Source organism: Neovison vison, chromosome X (assembly GCF_020171115.1).
Source record: "Neovison vison isolate M4711 chromosome X, ASM_NN_V1, whole genome shotgun sequence".
NCBI lineage: Eukaryota > Metazoa > Chordata > Mammalia > Carnivora > Mustelidae > Neogale > Neogale vison.
In genome coordinates, this window is record NC_058105.1 from 121007732 (window position 1) to 121026985 (window position 19254).

The window sequence follows — 19254 nt, forward strand, 5'->3', positions numbered from 1 at the left end:
ACTCGGAGACTCTCGGACCCTCAAAGTCTTAGGTATTTACTGTCTGGTCTTTTACAGAAAAAATATTGGCCAGTCCCTACCCAACATGGCATGAGTATTTATTAAGCCTGATAGAGTTTCAAAAAACATCTATTTTAGTTTCACATGAAAGCTTTAATTGAAGAAAAGATCCTTTTTAAAAGCCAGTTGAAGTTTGTCATTCCATCAAAAGCTAAGAAATAAAAGAAGCACAATAAGCATCACTCTTCTGACCAGGCGATGCTGTCTATCTCAGACAGCAAGATAGGCAGGTTGTTCATTTTACACTTGAGCAATGATTTTCAAGTTTTCTCATAGGAAACATAACAAAGGACACCTTAATAAGTGGCCAGGAAGCCCCTAAGCATCCCATTTATTAAACACCATCAGTAGCTATTAAAGACACAGGAAAACAAGGACATCCAGAGTTTCCGTTTTCATCTCCGTGAATGTTTAGCTTTTTCTCACATTGATAAACATTGAAAAGGTGCACATTTACATTTTTGATTGAGGGTAAATGCAATGAGGAGATTTGATCAAAGCAACTTAGGATTCTAATTAATGCAATCAGCATTAGGTCGTGCAAATATCGTCATTGAATGCCATCGTGTAAAGCTGGTGACAGTGATTTGGGCTACTGGAAGATTTGCCCCTCTGTTCTCAGGATAAAACCAAGAGGGGAGAGACAGAGACTGAATGCCAAGCCCAGAGTTGGATTAGTCTTTTTCTGTTTACTTTTTCTTGTGAGTCACTTAATAACCCTATCAGGACTATCTTATTTGAGTAAAATTCTTAAAGCACTACATCCTGTTAGAGCACCAGAAGTCTCATTTCTGGACAATGCTGTGTCAGTAATATTAAAATGGGTAGTAGAGTTCCATTATGTCTAATTTTGCCAGTGAAAAGGAATGGTAAAAGGTAAATTACTTTTTCTAGCGTCGAGGACACCAAAAAGTACAGTAATTTTTTAAACACAATCCTAATAGCCTAAAAGAGAAAAATTATAAAGACAAGGGAACACTATTTTTTACTTCTCAATGGTATTATGCTCATTATTTCACTTGAGTGTTTCTAGGACATCAGCCACCATAGTACTTAGTCAAGCTCAACTATATTTTACTTTGACTTCATTCAATAATATGGCTGTATCCCTTACATAGTCATGAATATTAGAACCAGCAAATTGATTTAGGACTTAAAATAAATCCTATGAGGAGCAAGAAGAAATTTCATCCAAATTCAGTCTCCACACTATTGCCTAGCACTATAAGGCTATTGATCTAATAGGCTGTGGCACAAGCAACACCATCACCAAGACATTTTTAAGGAATATTGGTGGATTTTATAGTATCTAAAATCTGTTTCATTTACATGAAACATGTTTGCACATACATTATGATGAGCTTCTAATTGATTTTATGTTTACTGGGGTTTTTTTGTGGAGGGAGCCATGCATGTGATGTAATTGCTATGGATTGGGGACCACTATCTTTTGCCAACAAGATTGTGTGTGTGTGTGTGTGTGTGTGTGTGTGTGTGTATTACAAGGTCAGCACCTTCAGCATATATCTTAAGTGTAGCATATCTAATGCTTGACTGTGTTAAAACTTCCATTATATGAAAGAGACTGGCTATAAAATATATCTCCCAAACTATGAAATATATATTTCTGAAACATTAGAGATATAAATATCAAAATATCCTTAGTATTACACTATGCTTATTACTGATAATTCTACCTAAATCCAACCACACAGCAAGTGTTTTCAAAATTTCTCTGGCATGGGGATAAGATATTATTGACTTTGAAGTAATGAATATTTGACTAATGACTTTCCAAAGTGAAAGTGTATAAATAATCACTTTCTAGAGGTAAATGAACTTGGAAATTGGCATTCAGTAAGTGTCCCACAATATAAAACAGTGCTTCTTCGATCCCATATCCCATTCGTTCACACGAGGGCTTCAATGCTCAGTCCCACTCACCATTGTAGTTTCTGCTATTGACCCAAAGCTGTTGATAAATATGTTGCAGGTAACATTTACAGGAGGCCCTGCAAGTTGAACAATAAATAGAAAATTTGACAGGTTGTGTTCATAGCATAATCAAGTCATGTTTTTCTGTTGCCAGTGGCATCGTAGCACTTACCATGGTGGTTTCTGTGACCGATCCAAAACTGTTGATAAAAATATTGCAAGTAACGTTTACTGGAGGACCTGTGGAATGCAATAAGAATGTTGCAATAGACATTGAAGCAAAAATACAGCTCCATCAACATCTGTGCAAAGACTAGAAATGTAAACTAAATGAAAATGATGGTGAGGTTGAAAAACAAAAACAAGACAAAAAAAACAAGGCGCAAAAACGTTTTACCCAGAGGTTCAGAGTGATAACATTCCCACTAGTATTTCAAATATGATAACTTAGCAGCTGAGTTTGGGGTTTGGAAAATATAAGCTGGATACTATTAAACTGAATTCACTCTCAGTAGTTGCTATCAAAATAGCCTTTTGGGTGGTTGGCTTTCTTTCACCTGAAGCTCATCAACATTGTAGACATCAACAGTGGGTGCCCCACGGTGATGGAACAGCTCAGGTCATGAGTTCAAATGGAACTGCATTTTGCACTGTGGGTGAGCCAGAAATATCCACTTCTTTTTGCATGACACCCTTTAAATCTGTGGGTCTCATTGATTCTCTTGATACCTTTGAATTTACCCCATTCATTATATCCTCTGACCCCCAATGAAAAATGGTGTTCCAAAATACAGAACCAAAGAAAATGAGCTGAGTTTGAGAAAGAAACTCAGAAATGTCACTTAATGCCCATATTGTAAAGCAAGCGTTATTAATTCTCAATGTGCTTTCAATAGAGAACACACTTTTTTTCTCCAGAGACTCAGGGGCTAATTCTTTTTCTCTTGCTCTTGGTCTCCCACCCAACCACTAATCAGGCTCTTTTCTGCTTAGTGTCTGCGTTTAAATGACAACAGGTATGTATGTTCAGGGGGGTATGGCCGCAGAACCTTTGCCCTTCGATGATAGATATTGTTGTCTAATGATCTCTAGTTCCATGTTGTTCTGGGGAGTATATTTTTTGCCTTCATGTAGTTACCCCCTAATGCTTTCTGGGATAAGAACACATTGCCAAGAACCATCTATTCACTTGCTGTTTTCCCCAGTGGAAAATTGTTTCTCTTCACTCAACACAGTCTCAGCAACCTAGTGCAGTCTACACTCCAGTTAGCTCTGTACCCAACAAGCCACTAGGATGTAAGTGAGGAGGAGTTTAGGTTGAGGTCTCTCCCTGGGGCTGGTAGTAAAACACAGCTGTGGTGGCACTTGAGCACCATGTTTTTAAACACTACAAGTTGCTGGGTTCTCCAGCCTTTGCCTTTGAGGAAAGGAAACAGAGGCTGAACAGCTAATTTAAGTCTCCAAGCAAGAACGTTTGGTAAAAGGGATATGTTAAGCTTTTTTCTTTAACATAGCTAACGTTTCTGTTTTTTTTTTTAATGAGAAAAAAAGTTGTGTTTATTTTTTTAATGTTTATAGGTATAGAGTCACACCCCATCCCATTACCAAAACATTTTTCAGCCTACGTCTTTGAGATATTCCAAACCTTTTAGTTCCTCCCTTCCCCTCTTATTTCAGCATCTGCCAAGATGACCTCCTCTCCAGGGTCACTTCCTACTCTGTTTGATTTGTTTTTCTCTTTTAGATACTCAAAACAAAACAAAAATGAGTCTCTTCCCTGGCCATAAAATTCTATGACAAATATATTTTCCTGCTAATAAGAAATAAATTTAGACAAGGTAGAAGCAAGCCATGAGAAATTGTGTATGTTTGCTTTTTTTCTTTGCAATAAAATATTTCATCTTAAATAGCCTAACTCAGGATGGAAAAGTTTCATGAATTTTTATATGTGAGATAGGTAAGACAATGAATGATGATCGGATAAAGAAACAGGAAAAAGAGAAATGTCATCTTAACAAGAGGAATTTGAAAATTCAAACATAAATTGTCTTCTACTGCACATTATCCATTTGTCTGGCCTCCCCAATTGGCTTGCAAGCACTTAGGAGGCTGGATCATATCATGGTATATTTATTTTTATCCCACCCAGTAAATGGAAGTGTGAGTATATCGCTGGAACTCAAGATATTTTTTAACCCACCACCTACTGACACACTGTATTAGGCACATTTTCAAAAGTATCTAGTTTAGCCCTCACAAAAGAGGAATAGTTTTACTGCACCAGTACATGTTTCAGATGAGGAAACTAATGGTGAGACAGCTTAAGTAACTTGCTTAAAGTCTTGCCACAGTAATTAAAAAAGTTGACACTCCATGCCTCATCATTTGGATTCCAAAAATCTTAAACTTTCAACCATGCTCTGCATTCATTACAAGATAGCCTCTCTCCCTCCTGACCTGCCAACCGTGGTGCTTTCCCCTGGCTTGTATCTTTCTGGGATAATTTGATCCTTTATATCTGACCTCTTCAATCTTGGGCATTGTCTCAAGTTTCATTTGCATTTGGATGTAAAATCTTGGAAAGAAGAAAAGGCAGTTTTTTGATGAGGGATTCTCATGCATATATTAAGAACTGACACATATTAAAACCTTACTGTGTGCCAGTGAGTGTCTTATCCATTCTTCAGTAATTAGATGCTACCATGTCCCCCACTGTATAGGTGAGGAAGCTAAGACACAAAAGTAGTAATTAATTTTCCCAAGGTCACAGAGGTTGTAAGAGGCAGAAATTGCCTAACTTTTGGGACACTTTTCTTAACTGCAAGGGTGAAATGTCTGAGGCCAGTGGAATTATCTTCATGAGAGAACCGACTAGGACTTGGCCTGCAAGTTCTTCGAGTTAAATGTTAGAATTCTTTACCCTTTTGTTATCCTGATAGGTGCCAGCACACCTTTCATCTGTATTTTTTTAAGATTTTATTTATTCATTTGAGACATGTAGCTTAGCCCAGTAATCTGCTAAGGTGCTCTAATTAACAAGGACACATTCTTAGTCGTGATCATCAGTGAATGAATGTGTTCTATAAACTGTAGAAATAGTTAACACTAGTTAACCTCATGTAATTCATTTTATCAGCAAAGTTATGATATTCCAAAGTGAATTGGATGAGAACTGGATAGGAAAAAGCATTATATAAACATCTAATCTCTCACATCACTGTTTATCCCCTTCCTTCTTTTCCAAACCTTGTCTCCTCTCTCCCATTTTCCCTCTCACCCTCCCACTTTCCTTTTCTTTTTTCTTTTAAGATTTTATTTATTTATTTGACAGACAGAGGTCACAAGTAGGCAGAGAGGAAGGCAGAGAGAGAGGGAGAAGCAGGCTTCCTGCTGAGCAGAGAGCTGATGCGGGGCTCATGGGGGACCCTGGGATCATGACCTGAGCCGAAGGCAGAGGCTTAACCCACTGAGCCACCCAGGCACCCCTCTCTTTCCCTTTCTTTATCACTCGCTCTCTCTTCCTTTATTTTTTGCCTTATTCTCTTTCATTATTCAAGTGTAGGTGACACACAATGACCTTTTTGTTGCAGGAACACACAATAGTGATTTGACAAGTTTAAACACTATGCTGTGCTCACCACAAGTATAGCTACTATCTATCCGCATACATTGTTATTTATAATATCATTGAATATATGCTTTATACTGTACTTTTTATTTCTGTGATTTATTCACTTCATAACTGGAAGTCTGTATCTTCCCCATCCTTCACCCATTTTGCCTATCTCCCACACCCTTTGGCAACTATCAGTTTGTTCTCTATGTTTACAGGGCTGATTCTGCTTTTTGTTTATTGATTTTTTTTTTTTTTTAGATTCCACATATGAGTGAAATCATGTAGGATTTGTCTTTTCCAGTCTGACTTATTTCACTTAGTATAATATCCTCTAGGGCCATCCATGTTGTCGCAGATTGCACAGTCTCATCCTTTTTTAATAACTGCATGATATTTTTGTGTGTGCGTGTGTGTGTGTGTACCACATCTTCCTTATCTGTTCCTCTATTGATGGGCTCTAACATTGCTTCTATATCTTGGCTATTGTAAATAATGCTGGCATAAACATAGAGGTGCATATATCTTTTCTGTTTTCAAAGCTCATAGCCTTCCCGTTGAGATCAGGAACACGACAAGGATGCCCACTCTCACTACTCTTGTTCAACATAGTATTAGACGTCCTAGCAACAGCAATCAGACAACAAAGAGAAATAAAAGGTATCCAAATTGGCAATGCAGACATCAAACTCTCTCTCTTCGCAGATGACATGATTCTTTATATGGAAAACCCAAAAGACTCCACCCCCAAACTACTAGAACTCATACAGCAATTCAGTAACATGGCAGGATACAAAGTCAATGTACAGAAATCAGGGGCTTTCTTATACACTAACAGTGAAAATACAGAAGGGGAAATTAGAGAATCTATTCCATTTACTCTAAGTTAGTAAGATCTTATATATAAGATCTATTTACACCAAGAATCATAAGATACCTGGGAATAAACCTAACCAAAGAGGTAAAGGATCTGTACTCGAGGAACTACAGAACATTCATGAAAGAATTTGAAGAAGACACAAAAAGATGGAAGACCATTCCATGCTCTTGGATCGGAAGAATAAACATTGTTAAAATGTCTATACTGCCTAGAGCAATCTATACTTTCAATGCCATTCCAATCAAAATTCCACTGGTATTTTTCAAAGAGCTGGAGCAAATAATCCTAAAATTTGTATGGAATCAGAAGAGACCCCAAATTGCTAAGGAAATGTTGAAAAACAGAAATAAAACTGGCAGCAGCACGTTACCTGATTTCAAGCTTTACTACAAAGCTGTGATCACCAAGACAGCATGGTACTGGCATAAAAACAGACACATAGACCAGTGGAGCAGAGTAGAGAGTCCAGATACAGACCCTCAACTCTATGGTCAAATAATCTTCGACAAAGCAGGAAAAAATATACAGTGGAAAAAAGACAGTCTCTTCAATAAATGGTGCTGGGAAAATTGGACAGCTATATGTAGAAGAATGAAACTCGACCATTCTCTTACACCATACACAAAAATAAACTCAAAATGGATAAAAGACCTCAACGTGAGACAGGAATCCATCAGAATCCTAGAGGAGAACATAGGCAGTAAATTAAAAATAGAGCTTCCCTATGACCCTGCAATTGCACTACTGGGTATTTACCCCAAAGATACAGATGTAGTGAAAAGAAGGGCCATCTGTACCCCAATGTTCATACCAGCAATGGCCCCGGTCGCCAAACTGTGGAAAGAACCAAGATGCCCTTCAACAGAAGGAATGGATAAGGAAGATGTGGTCCATATACACTATGGAGTATTGTGCCTCCATCAGAAGGGATGAATACCCAACTTTTGTAGCAACATGGACGGGACTAGAAGAGATTATGTTGAGTGAAATGGTTTCACTTATTTGTGGAGCATAACAAATAGCATGAAGGACAAGGGGAGATGGAGAGGAGAACGGAGTTGAGGGAAATTGGAAGGGGAAGTGAACCATGAGAGACTATGGTCTCTGAAAAAGAACCCGAGGGTTTTGAAGGGGCGGGGGGTGGGAGGTTGGGGGAACCAGGTGGTGGGTATTATGGAGGGCACAGATTGCATGGAGCACTGGGAGTGGTGCAAAAACAATGAATACTGTTATACTGAAAAGAAATTTTAAAAAATTAATGTTTTCATTTTCTTTGCATAAATACCCAGTAGTGGAATTATTGGATCTTATGGTAATTCTATTTTTAAGTTTGTGGGGGAATCCCCATATTGTTTTTCACTGTGGCTGTACCAGTTTTTAATTCCCACCAACAGTGTATGAGGGTTCCTCCACCTCCATCTTCACCAACACTTATTATTTCTTGTATTTTTTATTTTAGCCATTCTCACAGGTGTAAGGTAGTATTTCGTTGTAGTTTTGATTTCAATTTCCCTGATGATGAGTGGTGTTGAGCACCTTTTCATGTATCTGTTGGCCATCTGGATGTCTTCTTTGGAAGAATGTCTATGTAGGTCCTCTACCCAATTTTTAATTGGGTTGTTTGTTTTTATGGTGTTGAGTTGTATAAAGTTGTATGAAGTATCTAAAATATATTTTAGATATTAATCCCTTATTGGACATATGATTTGCAAATATATTCTCAATTCAAAAGGAAATTTTTGATTACTTTGATTACTCATTTGGTCTCTTTACTTGTTATAGTCTTTTGAGATTTTCTATTTCATCTTAAGTCAGTTTGGGTAATTTTTGTGTTTTTAGGTATTTGTCCATTTTATCTAGGTTATCTAACTTGTTTATAATCTTCTCTGATAAGTCTTTTCTATTTCTGCAAGGTCAGTAGTAATGCCCCCCACTTTTAATTCTGTTTTTAGCTATTGGACTCTTCTCTCTTTTTTCTTTGTCAGTCTTCCTAAGATCTGTGATTTTTGTTGATCTTTTAAAGGAACCAACTTTTGGTCTTCTTGGTTCTCTAATTACTTCCCTATTTTTTTCTCCACTCTATAATTTACTTTGTTGGAGATTTGGGTTTATCTTGCTCTTCTTTTTCTAGTTCCTCAAGATACAGGATTAGGTTGTTGATTTAAGATCTTTCTTCTTTTTTAAAGCAGGCATTTACATTATAAATTTCCCTCTGAGCCCTGTATTCACTGCATCCCATAAGTTTTGGTATGTTGTGTTTTTGTTTTCATTCATTTCTAATTTCCTTTGTGATTTCTTCTTTGAACCATTGGTTGTTTAAGAGTGTGTTAATTTTGAAATATTTGTGAATTTTCTGGTTTTCCTTTTATTATTGTTTTTTTTTTAGCTTCATTGCACTATGGTTGGAAGAGACAGTTTTTATGATTTTAATCTTTTAGAATTCACTAAGATTTATTTTGTGGTTCAATATAAGGTCTATATTGGAGAATGTTCCGTGTGTGCTTGAGAAGAATGTGAATTTTCATGTGGTTTCGCTCATGTGGAACAGAAGGAAAAGTGTCGATGACTGTAAGGGAAGGGAGGGAAAACTGATGGGAAGAAATCAGAGAGGGAGATAAATCATTGGAGACTTTTAACTATGGGAAACAAACTGAAGGTTGCTGAAGGGGAGATGGCTGGGGGATAGGGTACCTGGGTGATGGACATTATGGAGGCCATGAGATGCAATGAACATTGGGTGTTTTACACAACTGATGAATTGTTGAACATTACATCTGAAACTAATGATGTATTATGTGTTGGCTAACTGAAGTTGAGAAGAAGGAAGGAAGACAAAGAGAGAGGAAGAAAGAAAGAAAGAAAGAGAGAGAGAAAGAAAAGGAAGAAAGAAAAGAAAGGAAGGGAAGAAGGAAAAGAGGGAGGAGGGAAGGAACAAAGGAAAGGAAGGAAGAAGAACTCTACTGTTGCTAGGTGGAGCACTCTATATATGTTTGTTAGGTCTAGTTGATTTATACTGTTGTTCACATCCTCTATTTCCTTACTGATCTCTATATAGATGCTCTATCCATTATTGAAAATGGTGTATTAAAGTCTCCAATTATTATTGCAGAAGTATTATTTCTCCTATCATTTCTGTCAAGGTTTTCTTCATGTATTTTGGGGGCTCCATTATTTGGTGCATTTACTTTTGGACTTGTTATATCATCCTGATTATTTGACACTTTTATCAATATATAATGTCAGTCTTTGTCTCTTAAGAGGTTTTTCCTTATAGCATATTTTGTCTGATGTTAGTTTAACCATCTCAGTTCTCTTTTGGTTACTATTTGCATGTATTATCTTTTTCCATCTTTTCACTCTCAGTCTACTTGTGTCTTTGGATCTACAGTGAGTCTCTTGTAGATAGCATATAGTTGTGTCATATTTTGTTTTATCCAGTCTTAGAGTCTATGTCTTTTGATTGAGGAGTTTAGTCCATTTACAGTAAAAGTAATTACTGGTAAGGAGTGACTTACATCTGCCTCTTGGTATTTGATCCATACATATCTACAGCTTTTTTGTCCCTCATTTCTTCTATTACTACCCTCCTTTGTGTTTAGTTGAATTTTTTGCAGTGAATCATTTTAATTTTCTTTTATTTCTTTTTTGTATACTTATATATTTTCTTTATGGTTATCATGGGGATGATATTTAACACCCTAAATTTATAATAATTTAGTATGAATTGATACCAACTTAACTTTAGTAACATACAGAAACTCCACAACTATACAGATGCATCCTCCTCCCTTTGTGTGCTGTTGTCACAAATTACATCTTTATTCATTGTGTGTCCAGTAGCATAGATTAACAACTTTTAAATCCATTTATCTCTTAAATCCTGGAGGAGATAAAAAGTGGAGTTACAAACCAAAACTACCATAATACTGTTTTATATTTGCCCATGTATTTACCTTTACCAGAAATTTTTATTTTTTCATTAGGTTTTGAGTTACTGTCTGGTGCCCTTTCATTTCAACCTGAAGGACTCCTTTTATCATTTCTTGTTAAGGGTCGGTCTGGATGTAATGAACTTGTGCAGCTTTTCTTCATCTGAAAATGTCTTTCTTCTTTATTTGTGAAAGGCAGTTTTGCTGGATATCAGTTCCCAAGCTCCCAGTTAACTTTTTTTTTGTACTTAAAATATATCATTCCATTGCTTTCTGGCCTCCAAGGTTTCACTGAAAAAGAAGCTAATATCTTATTGAGGAATCTCATGTAAATAATGAGTTGTTTTTCTATTGCTGTTTTAAAATTCCTCTCATTGTCTTTGACTTTCAACAGTTTGATTATAAATGTTCTCAGAAGGTTGGGTCTCTTTGGGTTTTCCTACTTGGAGTTCATTGAGGTTTTTGAATTTGTAGATTCACATTTTCATCAAGTTTGGGGAGCCATTATTTATTTAAATACACTATTCAAATATTTGAATATTTGAATAGTGTATTTAAATAATATTCTTCCCACCTCTTCCTTTCTCTCTTCTCCTTTTTGAACTCACAGAATGTATACAATGGTCCATTTGGTAGAATCCCATTGGTAAACTTGAGTCAAATGTGTATTTTATTGTTGGGCGGAACATCTGTTTAGTTTTCTTCATTCTTTTTCCTTTATGCCCCTCAGACTCAGTAATTCAATTGCCCCATCTTCCAGTTTACTGATTCTTTCTCTTTCCTGCTTAAATCTATTATTGAACCCCTCTAGTGAATTCTTCATTTCTGTTACAATAATTTTCAGCTCCAGAATTTGTGTGGTTCTTCTTTATATTTTCTATCTCTTTATTGATAGTCTCATTTTACTCATGCATCACTTTTCTGATTTCCTTTCATTCTTTTTTTTGTTTTGTTTTGTTTTCCTTTAGACCTTTAAGCATATTTAAGACAGTTATTTTAAAGGCTTTGTTTAGTAATACCTGGACCTCCTCAGTGATCATTTCTGTTAATTTATTTTGTTCCTTTGAATCAACCACACTTTCCTGTTACTTTGTATGCTTTGTAATTTTTTGTTGGTAATTAGACATTTGAATCTTATAATGTGATAACTCTGGAAATCAGATTCTCTCCCTTCCCCAGAGTTTGCTGGATGATTTGATTGTTGAACGATCTAGTAGCCCATCTGTTTCCCAAGTTCTTTTTGCAAACACTATATACCTTCTCACTTGTGGCCATTGTAATCTCTGTTCCTTAGCTTGTGTTCAGTGAGGTTTTGACAGAGATTTCCTTGAATACCAAGAGTTAACAAATCAGCCAACCAACCAAACAAAAAAATGAAACATACCTCCCTCAGCATGCAAATTGTCTCCGTGCTGGGTATTCCTTCAATACCTAGCCAATCTTGAAGTGAACCTACAGATCAGCCCAATGTGAAATCTTAGGATCTGCTCAGGTCTTTTCTGAGGATGCATCTTGCCCTGAAAATGCACGTGGCTTTCAACATTCCCCTGCATACACGGCTGATTTGAATTTCCTAATTTCCCTGAGAAAATTTCCTCAGCTTTGGCTCTCAGGCCTTAGATGGCCTATTGTATATTTCTACTGTAATCTTTTTCCCCAGGTATCTGAAAGTTTTTAGTGTTTTCTGCAGCTGTTTTTCCATCCTTAGTTCCAAGTTAGGTGGAACAGAGATAAGCACTATTTTGGGTTGAATTGTGTTGCACCCCCCAACATTCATATGTTGAAATACTAACCCCAGTACCTCAGAATGGTTTGAAGTGGCGGGGGGGTGGGAGGTTGGGGTACCAGGTGGTGGGTATTATAGAGGGCACGGATTTCATGGAGCACTGGGTGTGGTGAAAAAATAATGAATACTGTTATGCTGAAAATAAATAAATTTAATTTTAAAAAAAAAAGAATGTAACTGTATTTGGAAAGAAGATCTTCAAAGAGGTAATTAAGGTTGAATGAGGTCATCAGGGTAGACCCTAATCTGATACAAATGGTGTCCTTATGAAAAGAGGAGAAAAGAGATGCTAGGGATGTGTGTGAACAGAGGAAAGACCATGTGAGGACAGAGTGAGAAGGTGGCTATTAGGAAGCCAGGGATATAGACCTCAGGAGACACCAATCCTGCTGACACCTGGCTCTTAGACTTACAGCCTCCAGAACTGAGAGAAAGTAAATTTCTGTTGTTTTAGCCACCCAGTCTGTGATACTTTGTTGTGACAGCCCTAGCAAACTAATACAAGTACCTTGCATTAGTCCTTCTGGTAGCACACATTGGTTAGAATAGGCAGACAAAATAATTTGTGAATATTTTTTATTCTGCCCCCTCCAGAACCAAGGACCAGTGTTCCACACTGAGAATGCGGGTTGCCACTAATCCAAAACCCAAACCACTGTTGGGGAGGGAATGAGGCAAGAGTGAGTGAAAAAAACACCACAAAACTTTCCTACCATTGGAAGTTGGCTTTTTCCTAATTCAGCAGTGCCTTGGTTACAGCAAACTTTTGACTGTTTTCTAGAGTTAACTCTGACAAAGTTAGTTCTAACAGTTTCTATTTACTTTTTGATATTTCTTTGAGGGAACAAGAGCTTGGAGCTGCCTACCCTGCCATTCTGTTAACATCAACCTCCTCCTCCCCAAAACTTTAATATGTTCTTGTGAATTATGGTGCTCCTGAAGGAGAACATAGGGTGTATTGTTGTTCTCCTGATTTATTTGACCACAGGAGATTTTTTTGTTTTTTAAATAGATCATCCTTTTAATGAAGCACATTTCAAAGATGGCAAGCATTGTGTGCAACATAGTTTGGAAAATGCTGATCGACATTTTTATTTTATTAATTCAGTTAACAAATTCTTGTTGAACAATATTATTTATTGTTATGATAATAATAAAACTATGACTAAAAGCAATCATAGGGTTATAATAAAACTCTATGCTCCTGCCAATGAGGGGATGTTTTATTGGGGGCTGCAGGGTAAGTGCCTGGGATGGAGAGGTAATGGAGGAAGAACAAAGAATCAGTAGAGATCAGCTTAATCTTTCTCAGTTAGTTGTCTAAGACTGAATTTATGTAATGATCCTGTGGTCTAGAGACATAACTCAGAGGTGCAAGTGAAAAACTCTGCTTGTAATCAGATTTGATAAATGTATTAATTCCTGGATGAGTTCTCTTAAAACTCAGTGCTCTGGATGATGTGTCGGCAACAGTTTTTTTGTAAAGGGGCAGACAGTTGATATTTTAAGCTTTGTGAGCCACAAAGTCTCTGTCACACCTACTCAATTCTGTCTTTGTAGTGAAAGTAGCTATAGAGAGTATGTAAACAAATATGTGTGGCTGTGTTCCAGCAAAACTTTACAGAACAGGTGGATTAGATTTGGCCCATGGGCCAAGTTTACTGGGCTCTGCTCTGGGCTCAGAGTAGGAGGTTGGTGAACAATAGAAATTGTTGTGGAATTCTATGGTTTTTCCACACCTGTGAGTGAGGACTGGCCATGAACACGGAGGAGCAGGGACTGTCTATAGGATTATCTATAATCAGTTTGATACTGTGATTTGGGACATAAGAAAAACCTACTTTGGCAGCAAGGGTGGATGAAAAATGATGTCCTTTTAGCCAGTTACGCCATTGTGGGTGAAAACCACTGAATTTGAGTTACACTGCTATGTTATTACAAGAGCTAGGGGAGGCAGTATGGAAGAAAAATGGGGCTAGGCCAGATAATGTGAACAACAAACACTTAGTATATTTGACTCAGTCATTATATTTAATATGTTCACTATCTTGCATCTTTAAAACCTGAAACTAACTTTTATAACTTCTACCATGATAATGAAATTTTATCTATTATTCATAGTGACTATATTAGTATAAATTCATTTATATATATATATATATATCTTTTTTGACCATAGCTTTCTAAGTTAAGACTAAATATTATTTTTTAAAAAGCTTCACAATGGATTCTATTTAAAAATAAGCAGCAGAGACAAATATTGTATGATATCACTTATTTGCAGAAACTAAAAAAAAGCAAAAACTAACTCAAAGAAACAGAGTAGAGTGATGGGGCCGTAGGTGAGATAAATGGGGAGATGTTGCAAAAGATACAAACTTCCAGTTATAAGATGAATAAGTTCTTGGCATATAATGTGCAGCATGGTGACTATAGTTAATAATACTATGTTAGATATTTGGAAGCTGCTATGTGAGTAGCTCTTAAATGTTCTCACCACGAAAAAGAAATTGTAGTTATGTGATGTGATGGAGGTGTTAGCTAGCACTACATGGTAATCATCTTGCAATATTAATTCTATAGTGGTAATCACTTTGTAATATATACATGTATAAATCAACACATTGTATACCTTAAACCTACACAATGTTATATGTTGATTATATCTCAATAAAGTTGGAAAAAATTAAACAAGGTCTGTAGCAAAGATTTAAAAAATAAGCATTGGGAAAGAATAGGAGATCTTGGGTAACCCCAGAACAAGTAATCACTAGTCATTAGTTTTGCCTCAGGAATGTTATTTTCCAACATCATTTTAAGGAGAAAGATTTAAGAGCAGAGGGCATTCTTTGAGTTCCAAGATGAAAATATTATTTTTTTCCTCTTGTCACAAATAGGCAAGAATGGCATTTTCCTTTTGTGTTTTATTACTAGTAAATAATTTAATGTGTCATTAAGTACCATGGTTGCTTTAGTGTAAGACCCTTGGACGGGAATGCAATATTAAATATATGTGCTTGATTTATACAGAAATTAAGTTTCCTTTGGAATAAGAAGTTTTTGTCTAGCACAAAGATTCTTGCCATTGGCTCAAGAGATAAAAGGGGAAAATAAAGCACACAGAGGAAGCAAGAAGATATATAGTTAAGGGTTAGAGCCTTGCTGTTTGAACAGGGAGAAGCAGTGATTCTTATGATGGCTTCCTGTGTAGCATGGCACTTTGATGCCCATGAAAGAGAGAGGCTTGGAGGATGGGAGGATTGCAAGGGGCAGGAATGGCTTTTCATGGTGGTAGTCCCTTTTTGAGGGGTGATTTCAGGTATTTAATGGGAGAGAAAGGAGGTTTTTTAAAATGTCATTATTGTAATTATAAATGACCACATAAACTAAGGAACCCATTACATTATTTTAATCTCCTTGATAATTCATCATGAGTGAATTTTATACCATTGGCCCTTCTGTTCAACACATGGTCAAAATGGTTTTACTGGTTCTACTTCATTTAGTTTGGTTGCTGGCATCCAGGTCTGTGCAAAGGGCAAAATATTTATGGAAGTGAAGAAGTTGGCCACCTACTGATTCTCACAGCTTATGAGATAGTCCAGCAAACCATTTGCTTTGGGCCAGCCATGTTGATAAAATGATGAAATTACCTGATAAAGCAATTAATTAGCACCTAATATAGCTTAAATATAGAGAACCAAATGGCAGCTTCTCTGAGTCCTTCTCCTAATGTCTACCAGTTGTTAAATGCTCTCACGCAAGAATGAGTGAAAGGACAGATATCCATCCAAATAGCTCGGATCCATGTCAGAGGGCTTTGAGAATGTCAGCAAGTTTCTATTTTTTTTTTCCATGCTGTGGATTTCTCTATGATTTAAAGACAAGGGATAAGCCAAGGACCATTATCTCATATAGGGTGATTACTTTTAAGAAAGAAAGTGGGTGCTATTGACAATTATGCAGAAACACCAGGCATAAATCAGCAATGTCCTGAGAAAACCTGGACTTTGGGTCATACACTCAGATAATTTTGAACTATGGTGACTATGGTCTGTCTTGTTTTTGCCACTAGCTCTGCTCATTTCCACCTGTGAACTTTAAACAGTACAAAAACTCTCTGAGTCTGTTATGTCTTCTATAGAATGGGAATAATGATGCTTGCCTCGATGTTACAAATTAATAGTAATATATGGAAGGCACATAATAGTTGCTCAATAAATTGTAGTTCATTCATAGTAATACTAGTAGTATCAGTATCATTATTACCAGTTCACTGGCTTGTCAAAATATGCCTATGCAGGAGGTGTGTCATTAAACCCATTTTAATATAAAATAAACTGAAATGTTGAGACTACAACTTAGATCTCCCAACATTTTCTGTGCTAATCTTGACTGAAATAATGCCCATTTCATCCAATTTTCTTTCTCTTCTTTCTGTAAACTCTGTTTTTCTCTCAGCTCTATGGAACTTTTTAGCAGGACCCAACACCTTTTAAAATTTCTTTCTTCCAGAAGTTTTGCATAAACATTCTTTTTATTTGGACAACCACATAGCACTATGGGTTTGAGATCATTGCTGCTAGCTTCTTTATTTTTTTTCTTTCTTTTTTCTTTTATAGCTTCTTTATTAAAATAAGGCTTCTCAACCTTGGGATTATTAGCATTTTAGCCAGATCATTCGGTGTTGTGGGAGCTTGTCCTCTGCATTGTGGGATGTCAAACAGCAGCCTTGGTTTCTACTCATTAGATGCCAGGAGCCCCCCCCAACTTTCATGGTCCCTATTGTAATAACCAAAAATGTGTCTAGACATTGCCAAATGTCCCCTGGGAGAAAAAAAAATCACCCCTGGTTGAGAATCACTGGATTATAAGAAGAAGATAAAAATGGGAGGATGAATGAAAAGGTTTTTCAACAAGGATTACATGTTATATAATAATGAGATGAGCCTCGGGTTATTCTGCTTAGCCAAATATATGTTAGGGTCATATTAAAATATTTTTGGTCCTGTGACTTTCTCATCGGAACTCTCATGAAACATATACCCCTTTTTTGGGTTTAAGAAATTAAATTTGGTGATTCTTTGTAGGCATTTACTGAATTTTGGGCATTACCATATTGTAAGTCTTCAGTCATTCATTAAATCAACATTTATTGAGTACCCATTATGTGCTGGGTATATGTTTGGCCTTCTACTAATTATCATTTACTGTTAGTTGGTGAGTTGTGGGACTAAATATAAGAAAATCAGGCATTACAGACAAGTCAGAAATAATTTGCTGAAAAGCCCTTGGGTCATCCTGCAAGAAATGTCAGATGGAACAAAAAGTGTGTGCCTATCCAAGCATCACACATAGGGCATTTTTTTAAGCCTCTTTCTAATAAAAGTGAACTGCTGCTTTTTTGTTCATCGTAAGATCACAGTGACCTTAAAGTGAACAGATTTTGTTCTGGGAGATTTAGCCAGTGACAAAGTTCATTTACTATTTTAAAGATCTCAGAGACTAGGGGCGCCTGAGTGGCTCAGTTGTTAAGCATCTGCCTCCTGCTTAGGGCATGATCCCAGTGTCTTGAGATCCAGCCCCACGTTGGGCTCCCTGCTCAGTGGGAAGCCTGCTTCTCCCTCACCCGCTCCCCCTGCTTGTGTTCCCTCTCTGGCTATCTCTCTCTCTCTGTCAAATAAATAAATAGGATCTTCTAAAAAAAGATCTCAGAGACTAGATATAGACCCTCATGTTGGGAGTAATTTGTAAATGTAATCTACGTATGTTTATGCTATCATAAAACGTCATCAGAAGAAGAATTGCTTAAAAAAAACACATGAGATTCTTGCTATCTTGGGATTAGGATCGATAATAAATAAAGACCTATTTAGTCTTAGAAGAAGACAATTTTAAATGCCATTTGGAATTAGTTTTGAAATGAAGAGACCTGAGAATTTCTCATGAACCCGAACGATATTTCCATTGATTTTAGGAAGTAACAAAAATAAAATTAAAGACAACTTCCTCTCATGTTAATTGGATCCTTTACTACTTTGCAAAATGAATAGCAAGTTCAACAACTTGTTAGGTCCTGACACATTGAAAATGGATTAGTTTTGCATTAATAATTTTTGGAGAAGAAACTGCACTGAATTTAGGTTTATAATAATGGAATGGGTAGGTGCACTCTACCCACATACACACATGTGTTTCCATGTTCAGATCATGTCATGCTTCAAAGTCTAGTTCAAATGATACCTACTCAGTGAGTTTTTCCATGATTCTCCCCACTTGAATATCATCTTTCCATATCCCCACAACTCTTATCATGTTGTATTATGGTCAAGTTTTCATTTGTGTCTAATCATTTCGAATATACTCTAGAAGGGTTATGGTTCAGATCTGATTCACTGTAATGTTTTCCAAAGCATTTAGTATAGGACTATGCACATAGTAGACATTCAGTAAATGCTCAATGAATATTACTTATCAAAATATAAGCATTTTTGTATAGGAAATGCCAGTGACATTCCAAGAAATCCATGCATTTCCATGTCATTTCAGAGCAACTTTCAATATATGGCATTTTAACACCTAAATCAATTGGCCTCCATCCCTTCAGCTTCAAAAAGTAGTTCATTCAAATGGTTGTTCATTTAAATCAATTGTCTCATCTCACTCTTGCGAAATCAAAGGTGAATTCTGTTTGCTGTCCTCCCAGAGCACTCAGCAGAATGAGAAAATTACGACATGACAGTCACCCATGAGTAGCATTACAACATGGCCCTCCGGAACTACTACTGAACTGCCTTGTTTGAGGTGGGGGTAGGGAAACTGCTTGACTGTTTTACTCCCTCCTAACGTTCTCTCTCACCAGTGCAGCATGAAATAACAGTTGGCGGGGGAGCGGATCATAAGCTCCAGAGCTAGAAGAACTGGATTTAAATCCTGGCTCTGCTATGTACTATTTGTGGGACCCTCTGTAAGCTGTTGAATCACTCTGGGCTCCTCATCTACGAAAGAAATATCTTCACTGAACTCTCAGGTCCATTGGAGGAACTGAATG

The 19254-nt window shown here is 36.7% G+C and overlaps 1 protein-coding gene across 3 annotated transcripts in view; it reads right to left on the reverse strand.

Moving 5' to 3' along the window:
• GLRA2 (glycine receptor alpha 2) overlaps positions 1 to 19254 on the reverse strand; it is a 185950-nt gene that overhangs the window by 140930 nt on the left and 25766 nt on the right. For 2 of the 3 annotated variants that reach the window (XM_044234455.1, XM_044234453.1), the window contains exon 3: positions 2168 to 2235. In XM_044234455.1, coding sequence (XP_044090390.1) covers positions 2168 to 2235 — 68 coding nt within the window. Of the gene's footprint in view, positions 1 to 2004; positions 2073 to 2167; positions 2236 to 19254 lie in introns of all 3 variants that reach the window. The other variant, XM_044234454.1, reaches the window with a different exon arrangement.